General features: G+C 43.4%; 1 protein-coding gene across 2 annotated transcripts; it reads right to left on the bottom strand.

Annotated features, from left to right (window-relative positions):
- Positions 1–156: 156 nt before the first annotated feature.
- LOC115113373 (molybdenum cofactor sulfurase-like) lies at positions 157–17179 on the bottom strand. Of its 2 annotated transcripts, XM_029640935.2 has the most exons (16): positions 16925–17176; positions 14970–15059; positions 9710–9776; positions 9316–9581; positions 8937–9066; positions 8709–8785; positions 8221–8420; positions 7916–8032; positions 7411–7806; positions 7002–7164; positions 3716–3803; positions 3340–3464; positions 1529–1625; positions 1122–1263; positions 931–1035; positions 157–572 (listed from the first exon to the last, which is right to left on the bottom strand). In XM_029640935.2, exons 1-16 carry the CDS (start codon positions 17067–17069, stop codon positions 480–482), a joined length of 2301 nt encoding a protein of 766 aa, XP_029496795.1. In that variant the 5' UTR covers positions 17070–17176; the 3' UTR covers positions 157–479. The 2 variants fall into 2 exon arrangements, with proteins under 2 accessions (XP_029496795.1, XP_029496793.1); XM_029640933.2 differs by having other exon boundaries at positions 8937–9581; positions 16925–17179.
- Between the last annotated feature and the right edge of the window lie 660 nt (positions 17180–17839).

The following is a 17839-nucleotide window of genomic DNA, read 5'->3' as shown; positions in this document are numbered from 1 at the left end:
CATGGTGACATCACCATGCAAGGCCAAAACTCCACCCCACCAAAACAGCCTGAAATTTCAGGCAGTCAGTTCAAACAGCTCTTACACTAAAAGGGCATTATCATCATTCTCACTATTCCACAGTATTATTCCAACTTCATAGTGTGGAAATATATATAAAACACAGAAAAATCCTGTTTTTATTTGGGTAAGCAAACATACTTAATCCACATGTTTAAGGACGAAGTTAACCAAATCAGTTTTTCAAAGATAAACCCACCAAAATACAGTTTTGTTTATTTACAAAACATTAAAATCATGTAAACTTAAAAGGTTCAGTAATTGATTTACACTTCAGTCTGAATGAGCTCTGTTATTTCCTGGGTTGTCTAGCAATATGCAAACACTTCAAATACATTTAAATTGTATTCCACGCAATGTTTGCTTAAAAATGTTCACGGTCCAGACAAACGAAAACACATCTGGAATTGGTAACCTTATCATGACATTTCAGACTTTACAGACGAGCCAACAGATAGGGTAGAATTAGAGTCTTCCAGTGATTGGTGAACCAGGTACACACCAAATGTCACCTAAAAAACAATCAGAACACATTTACAGCATACTTACTGAATGGGCAAAATGGACATTGTATCCAAAATGGGTCATTTGGGGATAAAGGATATTGTGTACTTTGCTGTGTGCTTTCTTTGTGATTTTTCTTTGTTTTCTATGTACTCTGGCTACCTCCTATTCTAAGGTCAATAACACAGACCGTTGCAAATGCAGTCCACCCAATAGTAAGTCAGATGGTGTGTCATAGGAAAAAACGCTACACACCCTGGAAGATATTGTCACATACTGAAATTAAACACAACTTCCCCGCTCTCTCTCTCTCAATCTCTCTCTCTGTCACACACATACACACTGCAGCAGTTGTTTTACACTGACCTTCCCCTTGCGATAGGCAGAGAGAGACAGAAGAGGCTCCTTGGTCTTGGCTCCTGTGCTCTGATCAACCCCGATCATCTGGCACCTGCCACACCGACCTGCCACCTACACATCACAAAGAGATGATGCAGTTATAGCTTTTCATTACCATTTCAGTAATAAGTGTCCCCGTTTATGATCTGCATCCTCACCTGGAAATGGGTATTTCCAATAATCAAGTGTGACCAATCATCTTCCTCAAATGGCTCCTTTCCAGAGATGACTAAATTGGCCCGAAATCGACTAATAAGCGTCTGGGTGTCAAGAGGCTGATGGTCATCAGAGGATTCCTGTCTGTACCACAGTGGTTAGATGGACCACAAGGAACAAGCAAAAAAGGATGGCTCACATTATTAAAAAATAATTGATAATTCAAATGTAACTGTTAACAGACATTACCTGGGGATTGTTGTGAATAAACTCCCTGCTATCAACCAATCAGCATCCAGGATTCAAACAACCCATTTTATAATGCAGAATTTAGTATGTCACAAATTTCAAATGTCCTCCACCAAGAATGAGCGAGGCCCTCAGGCAATAATAACATGTTATACTATACCTGTTTGTGATATGTCTCTGAAGCAAATCGACACTGGCACGGTTGACTATTAGGTACTGGGCTTCATTCACCAATGAGAGGGCAGTGGACGAGATCTCTGGGGCAAGTCATTATACATTTAAGAGGGCAAAGAAAATTCCAACATTCAGGCATACAAAATATACTGAACAAAAATATAGACGCAACAGTGTTGTTCCCATGTTTCATGAGCAGAAGAAAAAAAAATCCCAGAAATGTTCATTACTCACAAAATGTGTATTTCTCTCATTCTGTGCACACATTTGTGTGCATCCCTGTTAGTGAGCATTTTCAAGTTAATCCATCCACCTGACAGGTGTAGCATATCAATAAACTTATTTAACAGCATGATCATTACACAGGCACACCCTGTGCTGGGGACAATAAAAGGCCACTCTAAAATGTGCAGTTTTGTCACATAACACAATGCCACAGATGTCTCAAGTTTTGAGGGAGCATGCAATTGGCATGCTGACAGGACAGCAGGAATTTCCACCAGAGCTGTTGCCAGAGAATGTAATGTTCATTTCTCTACCATAAGCTGCCTCCAACTTCGTTTTAGAGAATTTGGCAGAACTCCCAACCGGCCTCACAACCACAGACCAAGTGTAACGCCAGCCTGGACCTCCACATCTGGTTTCTTCAGCTGTGGGATCGTCTGGGGGGGGGGGGGGTACTTCTCTATGTAACAAAGCCCTTTTGTGGGGACAAAACTCATTCTGATTGGCTGGGTCTGGGTCCCCAGTAGGTGGGCCTGGCTCCCAAGTGCGTGGGCTTACCCAGATGGTCATGCGCCATCACAATCTTCAGTCTCTTTCCCACTACTCTCTCCTCTATTATCCTATCATCTCTCCATTCTGCTAAATGCTCCTCCCTCTCTCAACATCGACAAGACGGAGCTGCTCCTCCCGGGGAATGCCTGCCTTCTCAAAGAACTCTCCGTCACATTTGGGAACTTCCCAGTGTTGCCCTTCCAGAGTGCAAATAACCTTGTCGTGACCCTGGTCAACACCCCGTCGTTCTCTGTAAACATCAAAGCAGTGACTCGCTCTTGCAGGTTCATCCTCTACAACATCCGCAGAGTACAACCATGCCTCACACAGGAAGCGGCGCAGGTCCTAATCCAGGCACTTGTCATCTGCTGTCTGGACTACTGGAACTCGCTGTTGGCTGGGCTCCATGCTTGTGCCATCAAACCTCTGCAACTTATCCAGAACACTGCAGCCTGCCTGGTTATCAACCTTCAAGTTCTCCCAAGTCACCCCGCTGCTGTGCACACTCCACTGGCTTCCAGTTGAAGCTTGCATACACTACAAGAGGATTGTGCTTGTCTACAAGAGCATCAAGAGGAACTGCCCCTCGCTACCTTCAGGCTATGCTCAAATCCTACACCCCAAGCCAAGCACTCCGTTCCGCCACCTCTGGTCTCTTGGCCCTCCCACCCCAACAGGATAGCAGCTCCCACTAAGCACAGTCCAAGCTCTTCTCTGTCCTGGCACTCCAATGGGGGAACCAGCTTCCCCCTGAAGCTAGGACAGCAGAGTCCCTGCCCATCTTTCTGAAAGCACCTGAAACCCTACCTCTTCAAAGAGTATCTTAAATAATCCCCTCCTCACCTCGAACTGACTTTGCTGATAACTACTGTGATATGGGGTTGTCCCATCTAGCTATCTTAAGATGAATGCACTAACTAACTCGTTTTGGATGAGAGCGTCTGCTAAATGACTAAAATGTCAAATGATACTCTAGTATTGCATCTGAAATTAAGTTTACCAAGGACATTTCCCTTTCACCTTTTTCATGGCCCTTTTTCATGACGCGACTGAAATCAGGACTTTGCCTTATCAAACGACAAGGCTGTCCAAGGAACTCTGAGAGCCATGATGCAGCTTCATCGCCACAGTCCACTGTCTCCACCCTTGGGATGGAGAGAATACAATAACAACCATTACAACATTTCGGAATCAAGGGGATGGTCAAATATCCTTATTTTAAATGATCTGTTATAACATCTGAAGGTGACTAAAAAGTATTGAAAAAAATACTCAGTGGCAGACCAATGATTGTGGGAAAATGCGTCAAAATTAAACTTGTCATTCTGATGATACATGTCTTTCAAGCCTACTCTACAAAGACATAGCTAGTAGTTTAATAAAAAAGCCAACTCACCTGTCACCACAAACCATGTTTTGACACACCCTATGACTCTGGGGTGGCTCGCTGTGGTTTTTCAAAGGGACACAAATAGTGTTCATTCCTGAGAGAGAAGAGGAACTCTTTTAGAACAGTTCTGAAAATGTGTTACTGAAATGTATTTGACGGGTGCTGCTGAATAACTGATGTGTCACAATAAAACATTTTATAAATGTATACAGTGGGACAAAAAAGTATTAAGTCAGCCACTAATTGTGCAAGTTCTCCCATTTAAAAAGATGAGAGAGGCCTGTAATTTTCATCATAGGTACACTTCAACTATGACAGACAAAATGAGTGAAAGAAAATCACATTGTAGGATTTTTTATGAATTTATTTGCAAATTATGGTGGAAAATAAGTATTTGGTCACCAACAAACAAGCAAGATTTCTGGCTCTCACAGACCTGTAACTTCTTCTTTGGTACCTGTTTGAACTTGTTATCAGTATAAAAGACACCTGTCCACAACCTCAAACAGTCACACTCCAAACTCCACTATGGCCAAGACCAAAGAGCTGTCAAAGGACACCAGAAACAAAATTGTAGACCTGCACCAGGCTGGGAAGACTGAATCTGCAATAGGTAAGCAGCTTGGTTTGAAGAAATCAACTGTGGGAGCAATTATTAGGAAATGGAAGACATACAAGCCCATTGATAATCTCCCTCGATCTGGGGCTCCACGCAAGATCTCACCCCTTGGGGTCAAAATGATCACAAGAACGGTGAGCAAACATCCCAGAACCACACGGGGGGACCTAGTGAATGACCTGCAGAGAGCTGGGACAAAAGTAACAAAGCCTACCATCAGTAACACACTACGCCGCCAGGGACTCAAATCCTGCAGTGCCAGACGTGTCCCCCTGCTTAAGCCAGTACATGTCCAGGCCCGTCTGAAGTTTGCTATAGAGAGCATTTGGATGATCCAGAAGAAGATTGGGAGAATGTCATATGGTCAGATGAAACCAAAATATAACTTTTTGGTAAAAACTCAACTCGTTGTGTTTGGAGGACAAAGAATGCTGAGTTGCATCCAAAGAACACCATACCTACTGTGAAGCATGGGGGTGGAAACATCATGCTTTGGGACTGTTTTTCTGCAAAGGGACCAGGACAACTGATCCGTGTAAAGGAAAGAATGAATGGGGCCATGTATCGTGAGATTGAGTGAAAACCTCCTTCCATCAGCAAGGGCCTTGAAGATGAAACATGGCTGGGTCTTTCAGCATGACAATGATCCCAAACACACCGCCCGGGCAACGAAGGAGTGGCTTCGCAAGAAGCATTTCAAGGTCCTGGAGTGGCCTAGGCAGTCTCCAGATCTCCAGTTGAAAGATCTCCAGTTGAAAGTCCGTATTGCCCAGCAACAGCCCAAAAACATCACTGCTCTAGAGGAGATCTGCATGGAGGAATGGCCAAAATACTAGCAACAGTGTGTGAAAACCTTGTGAAGACTTACAGAAAATGTTTGACCTCTGTCATTGCCAACAAAGGGTATATAACAAAATATTGAGATAAACTTTTGTTATTGACCAAATACTTATTTTCCACCATAATTTGCAAATAAATTCATAAAAAATCCTACAATGTGATTTTCTGGATTTTTTTTCTCATTTTGTCTGTCATAGTTGAAGTGTACCTATGATGAAAATTACAGGCCTCTCTCATCTTTTAAGTGGGAGAACTTGCACAATTGGTGGCTGACTAAATCCTTTTTGCCCCACTGTATATATATATATACTCAGTTTATTAGGTACACCACCCCTTTCACGAAAATGGTTCGCTCCTAGAGACAGTGAGTCACGTGGCCGTGGCTTGCTATATAAAACAGGCGGACAGGCATAGAGGCATTCAGTTACAGTTCGCTTGAACGTAAGAATAGGCTAAACGAATGACCTAAGTGACTTTGAGCATGGCATGATTGTCGGTCTAGGCGTGCCGGTTCCAGTATTTCAGAAATGGCCGGCATCCTCTACTTCTCACGCACGACAGTGTCTATCTAGGGTTTACCGAGAATGGTGCGACAAACAAAACACTTCCAGTCAGCTGTGGTCTTGTGAGCGAAAACAGCTCGTTGATGAAAGATCGAAGGAGAACGGCAAGAATTGTGCAAGCTAAGAGGCAGGCCACAAACAGGCAAATAATGGCGCAGTACAACAGTGGTGTGCAGAACGGAATCGTTAGTCCTTGTCATGGATGGGCTATTGCAGCAGACGACCGCACCGGGTTCCACTCCTAAAGGCTAAAAACAAGACAAAGCAGCTCCAGTGGGCACGCGATCACCAACACTGGACAATTGAGGAGTGAAAAAACATTGCCTGGTCTGACAAATCTAGGTTCCTGTTGAGTCATGCTGATGGCAGAGTCAGGATTTGGTGTAAGCAGCATGAGTCCACGGCCCCATCCTGCCTGGTGTCAACAGTACAGGCTGGTGGCAGTGTTGTAATGGTGTGGGGAATGTTTTTCTGGCACACGTTAGGTGCCTCAATACCAATTGAACAATGTTTCCATACCATAAAAAAATTCAGGCTGTTCTGGAGGCAAAGGGAGATCTTTGATGTTATGGTGCTATTCTGCTTCCACCGGTCCAGGGGCCATTGTTAAGGTCAACGGCACCATGAACTTTATCTAGTACCAGGTCATTTTAGCCAAAAATCTGGTTGCCCTTGCCAGGAGGTTGAAACTTGGTCACAAGTAGATCTTTCAGCAAGACAATAACCCCAAGCACACATCAAAACTAAATAATACATGGTTAATTGAACACAAAATAAACATTTTGCAATGGCCATCTCAGTCTAAGGACTTTAGACCCATTGAAAACCTGTGGTTTGATTTGAAGAGGGCAGTCCATAAGCGCAGATGAAGGATATCAGGGAGCTGGAAAGATTCTGTATGGACAAATGGTCTAAGATCCCTTCCAATGTGTTCTCCAATCACACAAAAAAAAGGCTCAGCTCTGTTATCCTTGCAGGGTGAGGTATGGGAAGGTATTGAAAACAGGGGTGCCTAAAACATTATTACTTGTTAAACAAAATGTCTTTCTCTGGGCAATTGTATTAGTATAAAATAATAATAAAAAAACATTTGCATACAACATTTACATTTTAGCAGACACTCTTACCCAGAGTGACATACAGTAAGTACTGAGTGCATACATTATTTATATAATATAGCTCAGATTTGAATCATTTATTTTATAGTCTTTTTTGCACATCCTTGTCAGGGGTGCCACAACCTTCGGAACTGACTATATAGATGTCTGACCTGAGGCCTGCAGGAGCAGTGTGTTTGAGGGCAGGTAGATCTGTGGATGAATGAGGCATAAGCCTGGTTCTCTCTTTTGGTTCAGACACACTCCATTACCATTCACCACCATCCAGCCCCGGTCATGGAGCAGACCCAGAGCACCCATTGGCCAGTCAGTCACCTGCATAAACACATATCACAATCAAAACACCGAAGAAATGAGAAACCAATCAATTGTACTGCTAGGCAAACACACATATCGTAATTGTGTTTAGTTGATGAAATAGTACTTCTTACAACTAATATCCAACAATAGGTTTTTGATATTTTTTATCAAATCATAATATGGGTATTTGGTGAACCCTAATCATTTGCATTGTAGATTTAATGACAGCCAAACAATATTAAAAGTGAAATGTGCTCAAACCTCAAACGCTGCACAGGATTTGATTGGATATATGTAAATGTTAGTCAGAGTCTGGGCCTTCTCATGGCTCTTTGCATCTTTGGTGATGGCCTTCCCTCCACGTTGGTTCACAACTAGATCTGTAGATGCATGCTCTCTCTCACCTATGTGGTCAGGTTTACCATTGGTAAGCATGGTGAGCAGACATGGACTGGAACCTTTAGAAGAGGTGTTCGATTTCAGTCTGTCTAGTTTATCTTGGTCCACTTTCACTGGTTTCTCCACAAAGCAGTCCGCAACGAAGTTCAGGAAGTTTTGGCAGTCCTGGAAGGTTGACATGTAGCCGAAAGATACACGCACAGATCCCGTTGGACGGCCGTCTACCAGGTCTATGTTGTCTCCACAGACATGACCCGCCTTGAAGAACCCAGAAGAGGACATGACAACAGTATATTAAGATGAAGAATGATCTTTATTGTCTTTTGCACAAACACATGTGCAATGACACTTACAATTCATTGCTCACCTGTAGGTTGCTCTTCACCACTTGATTGGTGATGCCAAGGAAGAGCTGACAGGCACCTGCGTTGCAGAAGCAACCTGTCCGCAAATGGATATTAAAAAGACTAGCCAGCTTGTCCACCTGAGGAGACGAGAAAATGGAAAATGGCTAGACATTTAAATCAATCAGAAGAAATGTAAGACAAAAAAAATATAATGCATTCATAACACACTTAGGCTTTGTTAATTATGAATCTACTTCTGTGTGGATGTGTGAAATGCAACAAAAATCTTGGGCACAGTAAATAAAATAAGCTAATTTGAGTGGACCTGAGAGTATCCAATCATTTGTCCATGACAGTCCATCAAGTTGAAGTTGAGGATGGCTCCCTGTGTGCTCGGGTTCTCAAACTCACTGTCGGAGTATATCTGAGCAACCGGTTGTCCGTTGCCATGGCAAAGACTAGACAGCAACATGTAGGTATAGCGTGTTAAACCAAATGTATGCAGCTGGATCTTGTCCATACCTCCTGAAGGAGAAAGAAAATGATACTGAGCTGCAATACAATAGCAGAAGGGTTTCATTGACTCATTTCAATCTCTGTTGAATATTGGTCCTCTCCTTACTGATGTTAAAAGATTTCTGTCAAATTGATTTAATGAACAACCACTCAACCATTTGAAAATGATTTAACATTCGGAGTTCTTACTTTGATACTTCATGTAACGACAGATGATATTGATGCATTATAGTGATGAATATTGATGCTTCACTATTTGTTTCATCCATGTCTTTTAAATGATTCACATGTACATACCTGTGAGCGTGTGGAGAGAATCAAAACTATGATTTAGAGCAATGATGTCTAGGAAAGAGACGGTGCCATCTTCAAACCTTAATCGAGAACAAAACCACAAGATGTATCACAAAAAAAAAGAATCCCACAAAATATTCTCTCTCTAAGCCTTGATCACTCAACTTCATAAATCATATTTGTTCATTTACACGTGCATTATTACATTTCAAAGCTCATGCAATAGTTTACCGGCTAGACATATTTGACGCTGGCACATAATAGTTATCCCCTGCTAGGTAGGCCGCTGCTGTCCCCCCACCAAAATACGTCTTTCTTAGGAGGGCAGCTGTATCATTCCGGACCAGGAGAGCCCCTAAACCTGTGGGGAAGCCAAACATCTTATAGAAGGAGAAGGGAACAAAGTTAGCTGAGTGCTCCTGCAGATCCAGAGGAGAGCAGCTGGCAAAAGAGGCAGCATCCAGCAGGACGAACCACCGGCCCTTGCTATCACACGCTGGGTAGAGCTGCCGCGCCTGGATGCCCCTCACGTACCCCAGAGGGTATTTTCTGCCAGAGAAATTGCTCTGTGCTGGGTAACAGAAGAGGTGTGGTGTCTGGCAACTGCTACCTTCACTCTGGTCCACATCTTTGGCTCTGGCCTCTATCTCCTCGGGGGAGACAGGTAGAGAAACTACTCCCAGTGCTGAAATAACTCCTCTGATACCAACCACTGAGGTATGGTTATCGGTCAGATAGCAGAATTGACTGGCTGGCTCCGCAGCAGTGGGAGGCCTCCAGGGAAAGCTCTCAGCGACTAATTTGAGAGCTGCCGTACTGCCAGACGTGAAAATCACTGAGTATTCGTCAGGAGTGGTGTTAAAATGCTGCAATATCCTGCAAGAAAATACATTTCCGTTCAGTTACATGTCCTCAATAGGAGGGCATAAATTAGTGGTCACACAGTCACATTCATTAGGATGGTATAATGGTGACGAATTATTTCTGTGAAAGGAGAGGCTTACCTGTATCTGACATGCTCCACTGTGTCATGTGTCAGTCTGCTGCTGGGGTTATGGCTGTGAGGGTTGCCTAAAAACAAAAATATTAGAAGAATATATTGAAACTATTTCTCAAGCTAGAATTTTGCTAGAACTGTCTGGGAGTGGAATGAGTGAGGGGGAAACTTAAAACTAGCTGTTATTGGCAAAGAGGTTTGGAACTCTTTGTTATTGGTCTATTAACCTATTTAAAGCCTGGTGATGTCACCAGGCAAACCAAACACCAGCACATGCACATAGTCTGATTTAAAAGGTCCTGTGTAAAATGCATTTTCAACCAGCAACTATCAGGAGATAACATCGACGAAATGTTTTCACACTTGTACAGTGTTAGTTTCATCAGCTGTTGTACAATATGATACAAAACACAGGAAAACTTAATTTTAACTAAACTGGGCCTTGAAGATAGAGGACCCAGCAGCCTATTTAGTTGGTGTGGAGCAGCAACAGTCTCTGAGTCGGAAGTTCAGGTGCAAATCAATCAGTCAAATGTAATTATAAAGACATCAGCAGATGTCACAAAGTGCTATACAGAAATGCAGCCGAAAACCCCAAACAGCAAGCAATGCAGATGTAGAAGCATGGTGGCTAGGAACGTAGGAAGAAACCTAGAGAGGAACCAGGCTCAAAAATAGGAGGTATTTATTTACAGTGCAGGGCAGGCAGTGATGAAGAAGACTGGATACAAAAGGGTCAGGCAGTGATGAAGAAGACTGGATACAAAAGGGTCAGGCAGTGATGAAGAAGACTGGATACAAAAGGGTCAGGCAGTGATGAAGAAGACTGGATACAAAAGGGTCAGGCAGTGATGAAGAAGACTGGATACAAAGTTGAGTATTTACAAAGTGAACAGTCTGTATTAGGAAAGAATTGTTGACAAAAATACTTGTACAGAGGACTAAGTCAAACAAACACAGGGCAAAACGCCTATAAACAAATCTGAGTTCGGCAGAGCTAAAGCTTAGTAACAGGGAATAAAACCAGAAAAGGAAATGATTTGAGGAACAGAACCCGAACCGGAAACACAAGTGATCTATACCCCAGAACAGTTATTTTAAAAGAATGGGAACCAGTTAATAACATTATTTTACATTCCAGCCATTTTTTCAAGGTTTTGCAAGGTTACACGCATTATTCAGAAATTAGGGAGAGATGTTTAAAAGAATGGATTAATTTTTTCAATGGTAGTTAAGGAACCTATAGTTATCACATTTCACATTGTATTTATTAACTACAAAAAGCTAAGACGTGTTTTTAATTATAGTTCTGCTCTGCACACACAACAAGCTTGTTAGTTAGCTAGTTAATGTTTGCTCTGGTCCAACGTTAAACCAACTCGGAAGTTCAAAAACGTTCAAGGTTCTCCATAGAAGTCGCCCCGCTGTAGGCATAATTCTGTGGGCCTTATTCAGATAATGTATGTCATAACAAGATGCCCAGCACTTCAAGGCAAGCTTCCCCCATCCTCTCTTTATGTTGCATCTCACGCCCTACACTGTGACTGGCATCATAGTGTATGTGTTTGTATTTCATTATGATTAAACCATGCTGTTAAGACAAAATAAAATGAGCTGTTAACGACTTCCTGTACAGATTAAATCCCTTACCTGCTCCATGGCAAGCTGCTCTATCAACACTGATAGTTGAAGTAATTTAATGTAGAGCTAAATGTAAAAAATATATAGTTTTCAGAGGTTTAAAAAGGAAGGCAGATGACCTAGGTGTGACATTATTGCCCAATCCAGCCTTTTTGCCTAAGGTTTTATCACCCGTTCACATCAATCAAGCCCTCGAGCTGGAGGCCTACTGCCCCCCTCCTTTCCAGAATGCGGAGGAGGAGCGAGCAAATCTCCTGTGTCCAGTCCGTTCCCTCAAATGCAATATGCATGCCATGGCGCACTACAGGAAGTCAGACCAGCTGTGTCTGTGCTTTGGTGGGAAGTAAGTCCGGTGCTGCTGGGTAAATTGTCCAACGGCCGACCCCCGCCATTCAGTTTATGCCCCCACATCTGTTTGTGGGGTTTGAGGGGGGGGGGGCTGACCATGGCCACGGCCTCTTGGGGCTGCATCGCCGTCTTGGGCTGGCGAGCACCTGTTTTAGGCTAGTGGTAGGGCCAATGGCATGTGTAGGGCTGGGCTGAGTTAGAGCGGCAAGGTTGACGTGCGTCAAGCCTCCCTCTGCCCCGACTCTGTGATGCCTGGTTTCTGGGCTGTGCGTTCCACAGCGGTGTTGCCTGACTCAGCTGTTTTGTACATTTGATGGCGCACTCAGCCGTGGGGCTGAAGAGCATTACGGGGACCACTGGGAGCTTTCTCAGCATCCTCCTGGAGTCATTGGACATTGGGGCTTGGGCGAACCAGACCTGGCGACGAGTCACAACCACGGTGGACATCAGTCTGCCTAGCTCGCTAGTCATGATTGCAAATGCCTGAGGAGATACATCATTCAGGCTGCAGAGATCCAGGTCTGCTATGAATTCATCCACCTTAGGCATATGGTCCAGCCCATATTGTTTTGTGTCGCCCATGGTAGGTAGCATCCTACGATCCTTGCCGTAGTGGGCAAGAGTTTGATCAGAGCCTTGGAATGACTCCTCTAACCCATCTTTAGCATTGAGACTGAATATGTCTACAACACTGGTTGGCCCCTTTCCTTCGCAATGTTGGGCATTTCCCCCTTCTGATGACCAGGTGGCGAATCGCATCTCTGCATGTCTGGCAGACATATCAGTGTGGATGACGGATCACCACCTCAAGCTGAACCTCGGCAAGACGGAGCTGCTCTTCCTCCCGGGGAAGGACTGCCCATTCCATGATCTCGCCATCACGGTTGACAACTCCATTGTGTCCTCCTCCCAGAGCGCTAAGAACCTTGGCGTGATCCTGGACAACACCCTGTCGTTCTCAACTAACATCAAGGCGGTGGCCCGTTCTTGTAGGTTCATGCTCTACAACATCCGCAGAGTACGACCCTGCCTCACACAGGAAGCAGCGCAGGTCCTAATCCAGGCACTTGTCATCTCCCGTCTGGATTACTGCAACTCGCTGTTGGCTGGGCTCCCTGCCTGTGCCATTAAACCCCTACAACTCATCCAGAACGCCGCAGCCCGTCTGGTGTTCAACCTTCCCAAGTTCTCTCACGTCACCCCGCTCCTCCGCTCTCTCCACTGGCTTCCAGTTGAAGCTCGCATCCGCTACAAGACCATGGTGCTTGCCTACGGAGCTGTGAGGGGAACGGCACCTCAGTACCTCCAGGCTCTGATCAGGCCCTACACCCAAACAAGGGCACTGCGTTCATCCACCTCTGGCCTGCTCGCCTCCCTACCACTGAGGAAGTACAGTTCCTGCGCAGCCCAGTCAAAACTGTTCGCTGCTCTGGCCCCCCAATGGTGGAACAAACTCCCTCACGACGCCAGGACAGCGGAGTCAATCACCACCTTCCGGAGACACCTGAAACCCCACCTCTTTCAGGAATACCTAGGATAGGATAAAGTAATCCTTCTCACCCCCCCTTAAAATATTTAGATGCACTATTGTAAAGTGGCTGTTCCACTGGATGTCTTAAGGTGAACGCACCAATTTGTAAGTCGCTCTGGATAAGAGCGTCTGCTAAATGACTTAAATGTAAATGTAAATGTAAACATCCAGGTCACTAAAGTGCCGGTTGGATGCCTGAGTGGAGAGAAGGTCATCATCACGGCTATCTGAGTCCTCTGTTGCGTCCCCCATCCTGGAGGGTGCTAGAGGGCCCCGACTCAGGGTGCTTGAGGGAATTCAAAATCGTTTTTTTCTGCTCTATCTCAGAGGATAAGGAATCGACCTTCCAAGTGAGGCTCTTATTTTTTTTACCTTTTTCACCTATTATATTACTTAAATCATTAACTAATATAATAGTAACCGGGGACTGTATTACAACAGCTAGCGCAATATACAGTAAAAGGTAGAGAGCTACAATAATCTGGCGGGAGTTGTACGGCCCCTGCAAAATCATTTTAGGTGAGCCTAGCTATGGCCACTGTGCTGGAGCTGGAGAGATATGTTTAAAGGTAAGCTTATTTATGTGAAACACACATGAATGGCTGTCGTTTGGTAAGCCAAGCTGACAACACACAGTGGAGTTGGTAGACTAGCATGTCAGTAATACCTGGGGAGAGGGATGCCTAGGGAAGGCAATGCGAATCTCACGTCTTATAGCTGGCTAGGCTAACAACCTTCCTAGATGCGGTTATCTAGGGAAGTGACCCATTCGAGTTTTAAATAGTCGAAGGACGACTAGTGCCCGGTGGCCTCGATAACGAGCATAGCAATGGAGGATATCTTGACAAGGTTAGCACCGGAGTACGGTGGACAACACACACATATAAACTAGCTGGTGGGCTAAGTCAGCACAACACAAGAAAGCCCGATATCCTTTGATAAAAGGGATAGGTAGGGGAGAGCTGTCACACAGCATCGGAGGGCAAATTTTGCGCTCTGACACACAGGTCACAGGCTGTTGGTGACAGGCTGACAATACACACAACTCACACAGAGTTTACCTACCGGGACCTGGGAAGATGCAATCTGAACAACGGGAGCAGCGGAGCAGTCAACTTGTGCTATACAGCACCGCTGAATTTGCGAGAATAAATAAGAGACAGTGCATGGTAGAGCATGGTCTGCCGTTTTATATGAACACTGGGGCATGTCCTCCCATGCTGTCAGGTCACTGGTGTGACTTTGTTGTTATAACTCGACCTGTGTGGAACGTGAGGGATATAACCCATACTATACTGTCAACCATACTGACGGTCTGAAAGGTATGACGTAGAACTGGTCGGAGCAGTGGAATGGAATGAAAAATAAGTATGGTTCTGTTCGGAACTAAACTAGTGGAAAATCATTTGTTACCTCAACAAGTAGCTCTCCATGAATAAGGAGAATGGGGATCCTAAAATGACTTGCCCTGACTTGGCATACACCATTCACCATCTTTAAAAAGGTCAATTCTTAATAAACAGTGATAATAATACGCTTGAATGGCAATAGTATTGTACAATTGACATGCAATGGCCAATACATTACTTGTTAATAAAAACAAGAGCATAATTTACATAAATAGTCCAAAAATGTATTTAGCAATCCCAGATTTCCCCTTTAATTAAATGACTTTTTACACTTGTAACAATTCAGTACATTATATCAGTTGCAGCTAATTATATTTGGTATGTGAGGAAATACTCACCATATACATTCGTGCAGATATCCTGATAGAATTCTCTCACCAATGACTCAGGATATAGTGTTGTTCCAGCATGATCCAGGTATGTAATGCCTGTCAAAAAGTTGGTTTTGAAATTAGAGAAATCTCGGCAAATAGTTTTTATCTGGATATACCCTGCTGAAAAAAACTGTTCTAAAAAACAAGCTGGTCAGTGCTGGTATGATGCTAGTCAAGCTGGTCTGACCAGCATGGTCGCTCTGGTTTAGCTGGTGACCAATCTTTGCTGTGTTTTGGACACTGGCGACCAGCCTTCACTGTGTTTTGGACACATACCAGTTTATGCTGGTGATGCTGGTATACCAACATGGTCTTGCTGGTTTTGCTGGTGAACAGCCTTTGCTGTATTTTGGACACATACCAGCTTATACTGGTGATGCTTGTAAACAAGCTGGTCTGTGATGGTCTAGCTGGTCAATCTGGTCTGATCACACCCATCTTATCATATTCCCCAGCAGTCTCTACTGTGGTTTCATTTTTATAATTGTTTGTTTCAATATATTTTTTGTTTGTTGTGTTTGTGCATGTACATTGAGTGATTAATTAATATTATATTACACAAAGATACATCACAGAACTGTGGGAAAGGAGTGTTTGTCAGGTGAGGGTGAAGGACACTGTCTACAGGTGTCCTAGCTAACTAATTACCGGTGGGTGTCGACCCGCCTCCCGCCTGTGTACTGGGGTCCTAGCTAGCTAGTACACAGTGTCTTTCGACCCCAGCTTTTCCGAGAACCTGCCCTCGGTGTAACGTTAACAGAACTGCAGGAAAGCAGTGCTCGGCGGGTGGGGGGCAAAGAACACTTTCTCGTGGTGTCCTGGATAGATAACTACCAGTGTCGCCCCCGCTTCCGGCCTGTGTATCGGAGTCGTAGCTTAAACATTGACCAAAAGAACACCCACATGCAGGAATGCCCTGAATTGCAGGCCCCAAGCACATCCTTCTTGTTTTTTCAGCAGGGTAATCACTTATGTGCATCTAATAACAACATTGTCATAAGAACACAACAACATATTACGGAGGACCAAACCTGCTGAAATTATAATTAAATAAAGTAATAAATACATGCACACATAGATTAATGAATTAATCCACACATAATTTTTAAAATGAGCAAGCAAATACAAAAACACTGACTAAAATTAATATTCTCTACATATCTGTACGTATTCAATTATTTATCTAATTGTTCAAACTTTAATTAATTTGATTAATTAATATATTTTTTGTATTTCTTCCTCCAATATCATGAGGAGGTTTCCATCAAACTTCTGTGGGTGGTATCTAACACACCATTGCTTGATCAATGTCACAGCACGTGGGTGGGTATAATTTGTGGAACGTTCCAACAGGAATCTGTTCCAAAAACTTTGTAAAGTACAAGGTTGACAACAAACAAGGCATACAAAGTAGCATGATCAATTCACCTAGCTAACTATCTGCCGAATAGGCAGCAATTCACCACATAGCTTATTCTTAATGTTTGTCCATAGGCTACCAGAGACATTTTTCGGAATAAACGTGGTGAGTGAAACCTTAATGAAACAGCCCACCCTACCCGGTATTTTATTCGGCCGCTATACAACTCCGTATGCGTTGTTTGTTGGCAACCTTGTTATTTACGCCGTGGCATTGATCAACCAATGGTGTGTTATATACCACCCACAAAGGAAGAAATACATAAATAAATTAAGAAATAATATAAATGAATGAAATGAAAGAAAGTGTGGTTAATTATTTAAATCATGAATACATTTTTTAAAATATGTTTGTGTGCATTTATTTATGTATTTACATTATCTATGGCAGATTTGTCCCTGCATAACATATACAGTAGGCAGACCTATGTTACATCACCGGTTTGCATTAAACCAGTTTAATTTAACATAAACCCCACGCAAAAAGTAGCCCAATGTACCTTTAATCCTTGAGAACTCCCGTTCTATCACGTCTTGGAAGACACTCTTATAACCGTAATGATTCCACACTTCCTCGAAGCTCTCAAACGTACACAGTTGATTAAAATTCAACGATTCCTTCTCCATGGCCTCATGCAGTGGCATTTTCGCGTCTTGCACATGTCGAATGGCAGTATCGAGTTGACAAAGTTCTAAGTCCACACTGCATCTCTGACAGACAGTGACAGTCTGTTTTAGTAGTAGTCATTTGTATCGAAACGATTTACCTCGCATTCCCAAGACAATACGACTGAGTTCATTATAGATCTGTTACTGAGAATGCAGGAAATGGAATAAAACATCATATTTACATTTGAAAGTGGACCCGAATCTGTCAATCGGGACAATAAGTGGGCAAAACATAATACTGGCTAATGAAAATGAAATACTGTTGCTATTACGGATTTATTTCGTGATAACCATAACAATTCAAATTCCTATTCAGTCAATTCAAGGAGTGAATTGAAATGTAATTCAAGAATGTGCATAAACACACACACACACATCAATGTAATGTACACACACATGCAGAAATGCAATAATAATCATTTCTGATATATGGAGGCCAAAGCACGTGGTCTGGAAGCAAGTGACATGAGGAATTCGCAGAGGCCATTATTGTCTCCTTTCCAGGCAGTGAGCAGTAATTAAATATGCCACTTATGCTTCGCTGATTCATTTCCCTTCACAATTTGGTGGCTCAGCTGAATGCAGCTCTATGGGCAGAAGGGCTGCATTGTATCCATTATGGCCTCATTATGGGTTGTAAAGGGCTTGACGTGGGGGAGGGGCAGAGTAAGGGTAAAGCATCCCATGAAGACATTATGGATGTCTCTCTAAACATAACCCATGCAGACACTATAACCATAGCTCTC

Source organism: Oncorhynchus nerka, linkage group LG28, assembly GCF_034236695.1.
Source record: "Oncorhynchus nerka isolate Pitt River linkage group LG28, Oner_Uvic_2.0, whole genome shotgun sequence".
Taxonomy (NCBI): Eukaryota; Metazoa; Chordata; class Actinopteri; order Salmoniformes; family Salmonidae; genus Oncorhynchus; species Oncorhynchus nerka.
The sequence above is the reverse complement of the archived record's forward strand: the minus strand, read 5'-3'. Positions and strand labels throughout refer to the sequence as shown.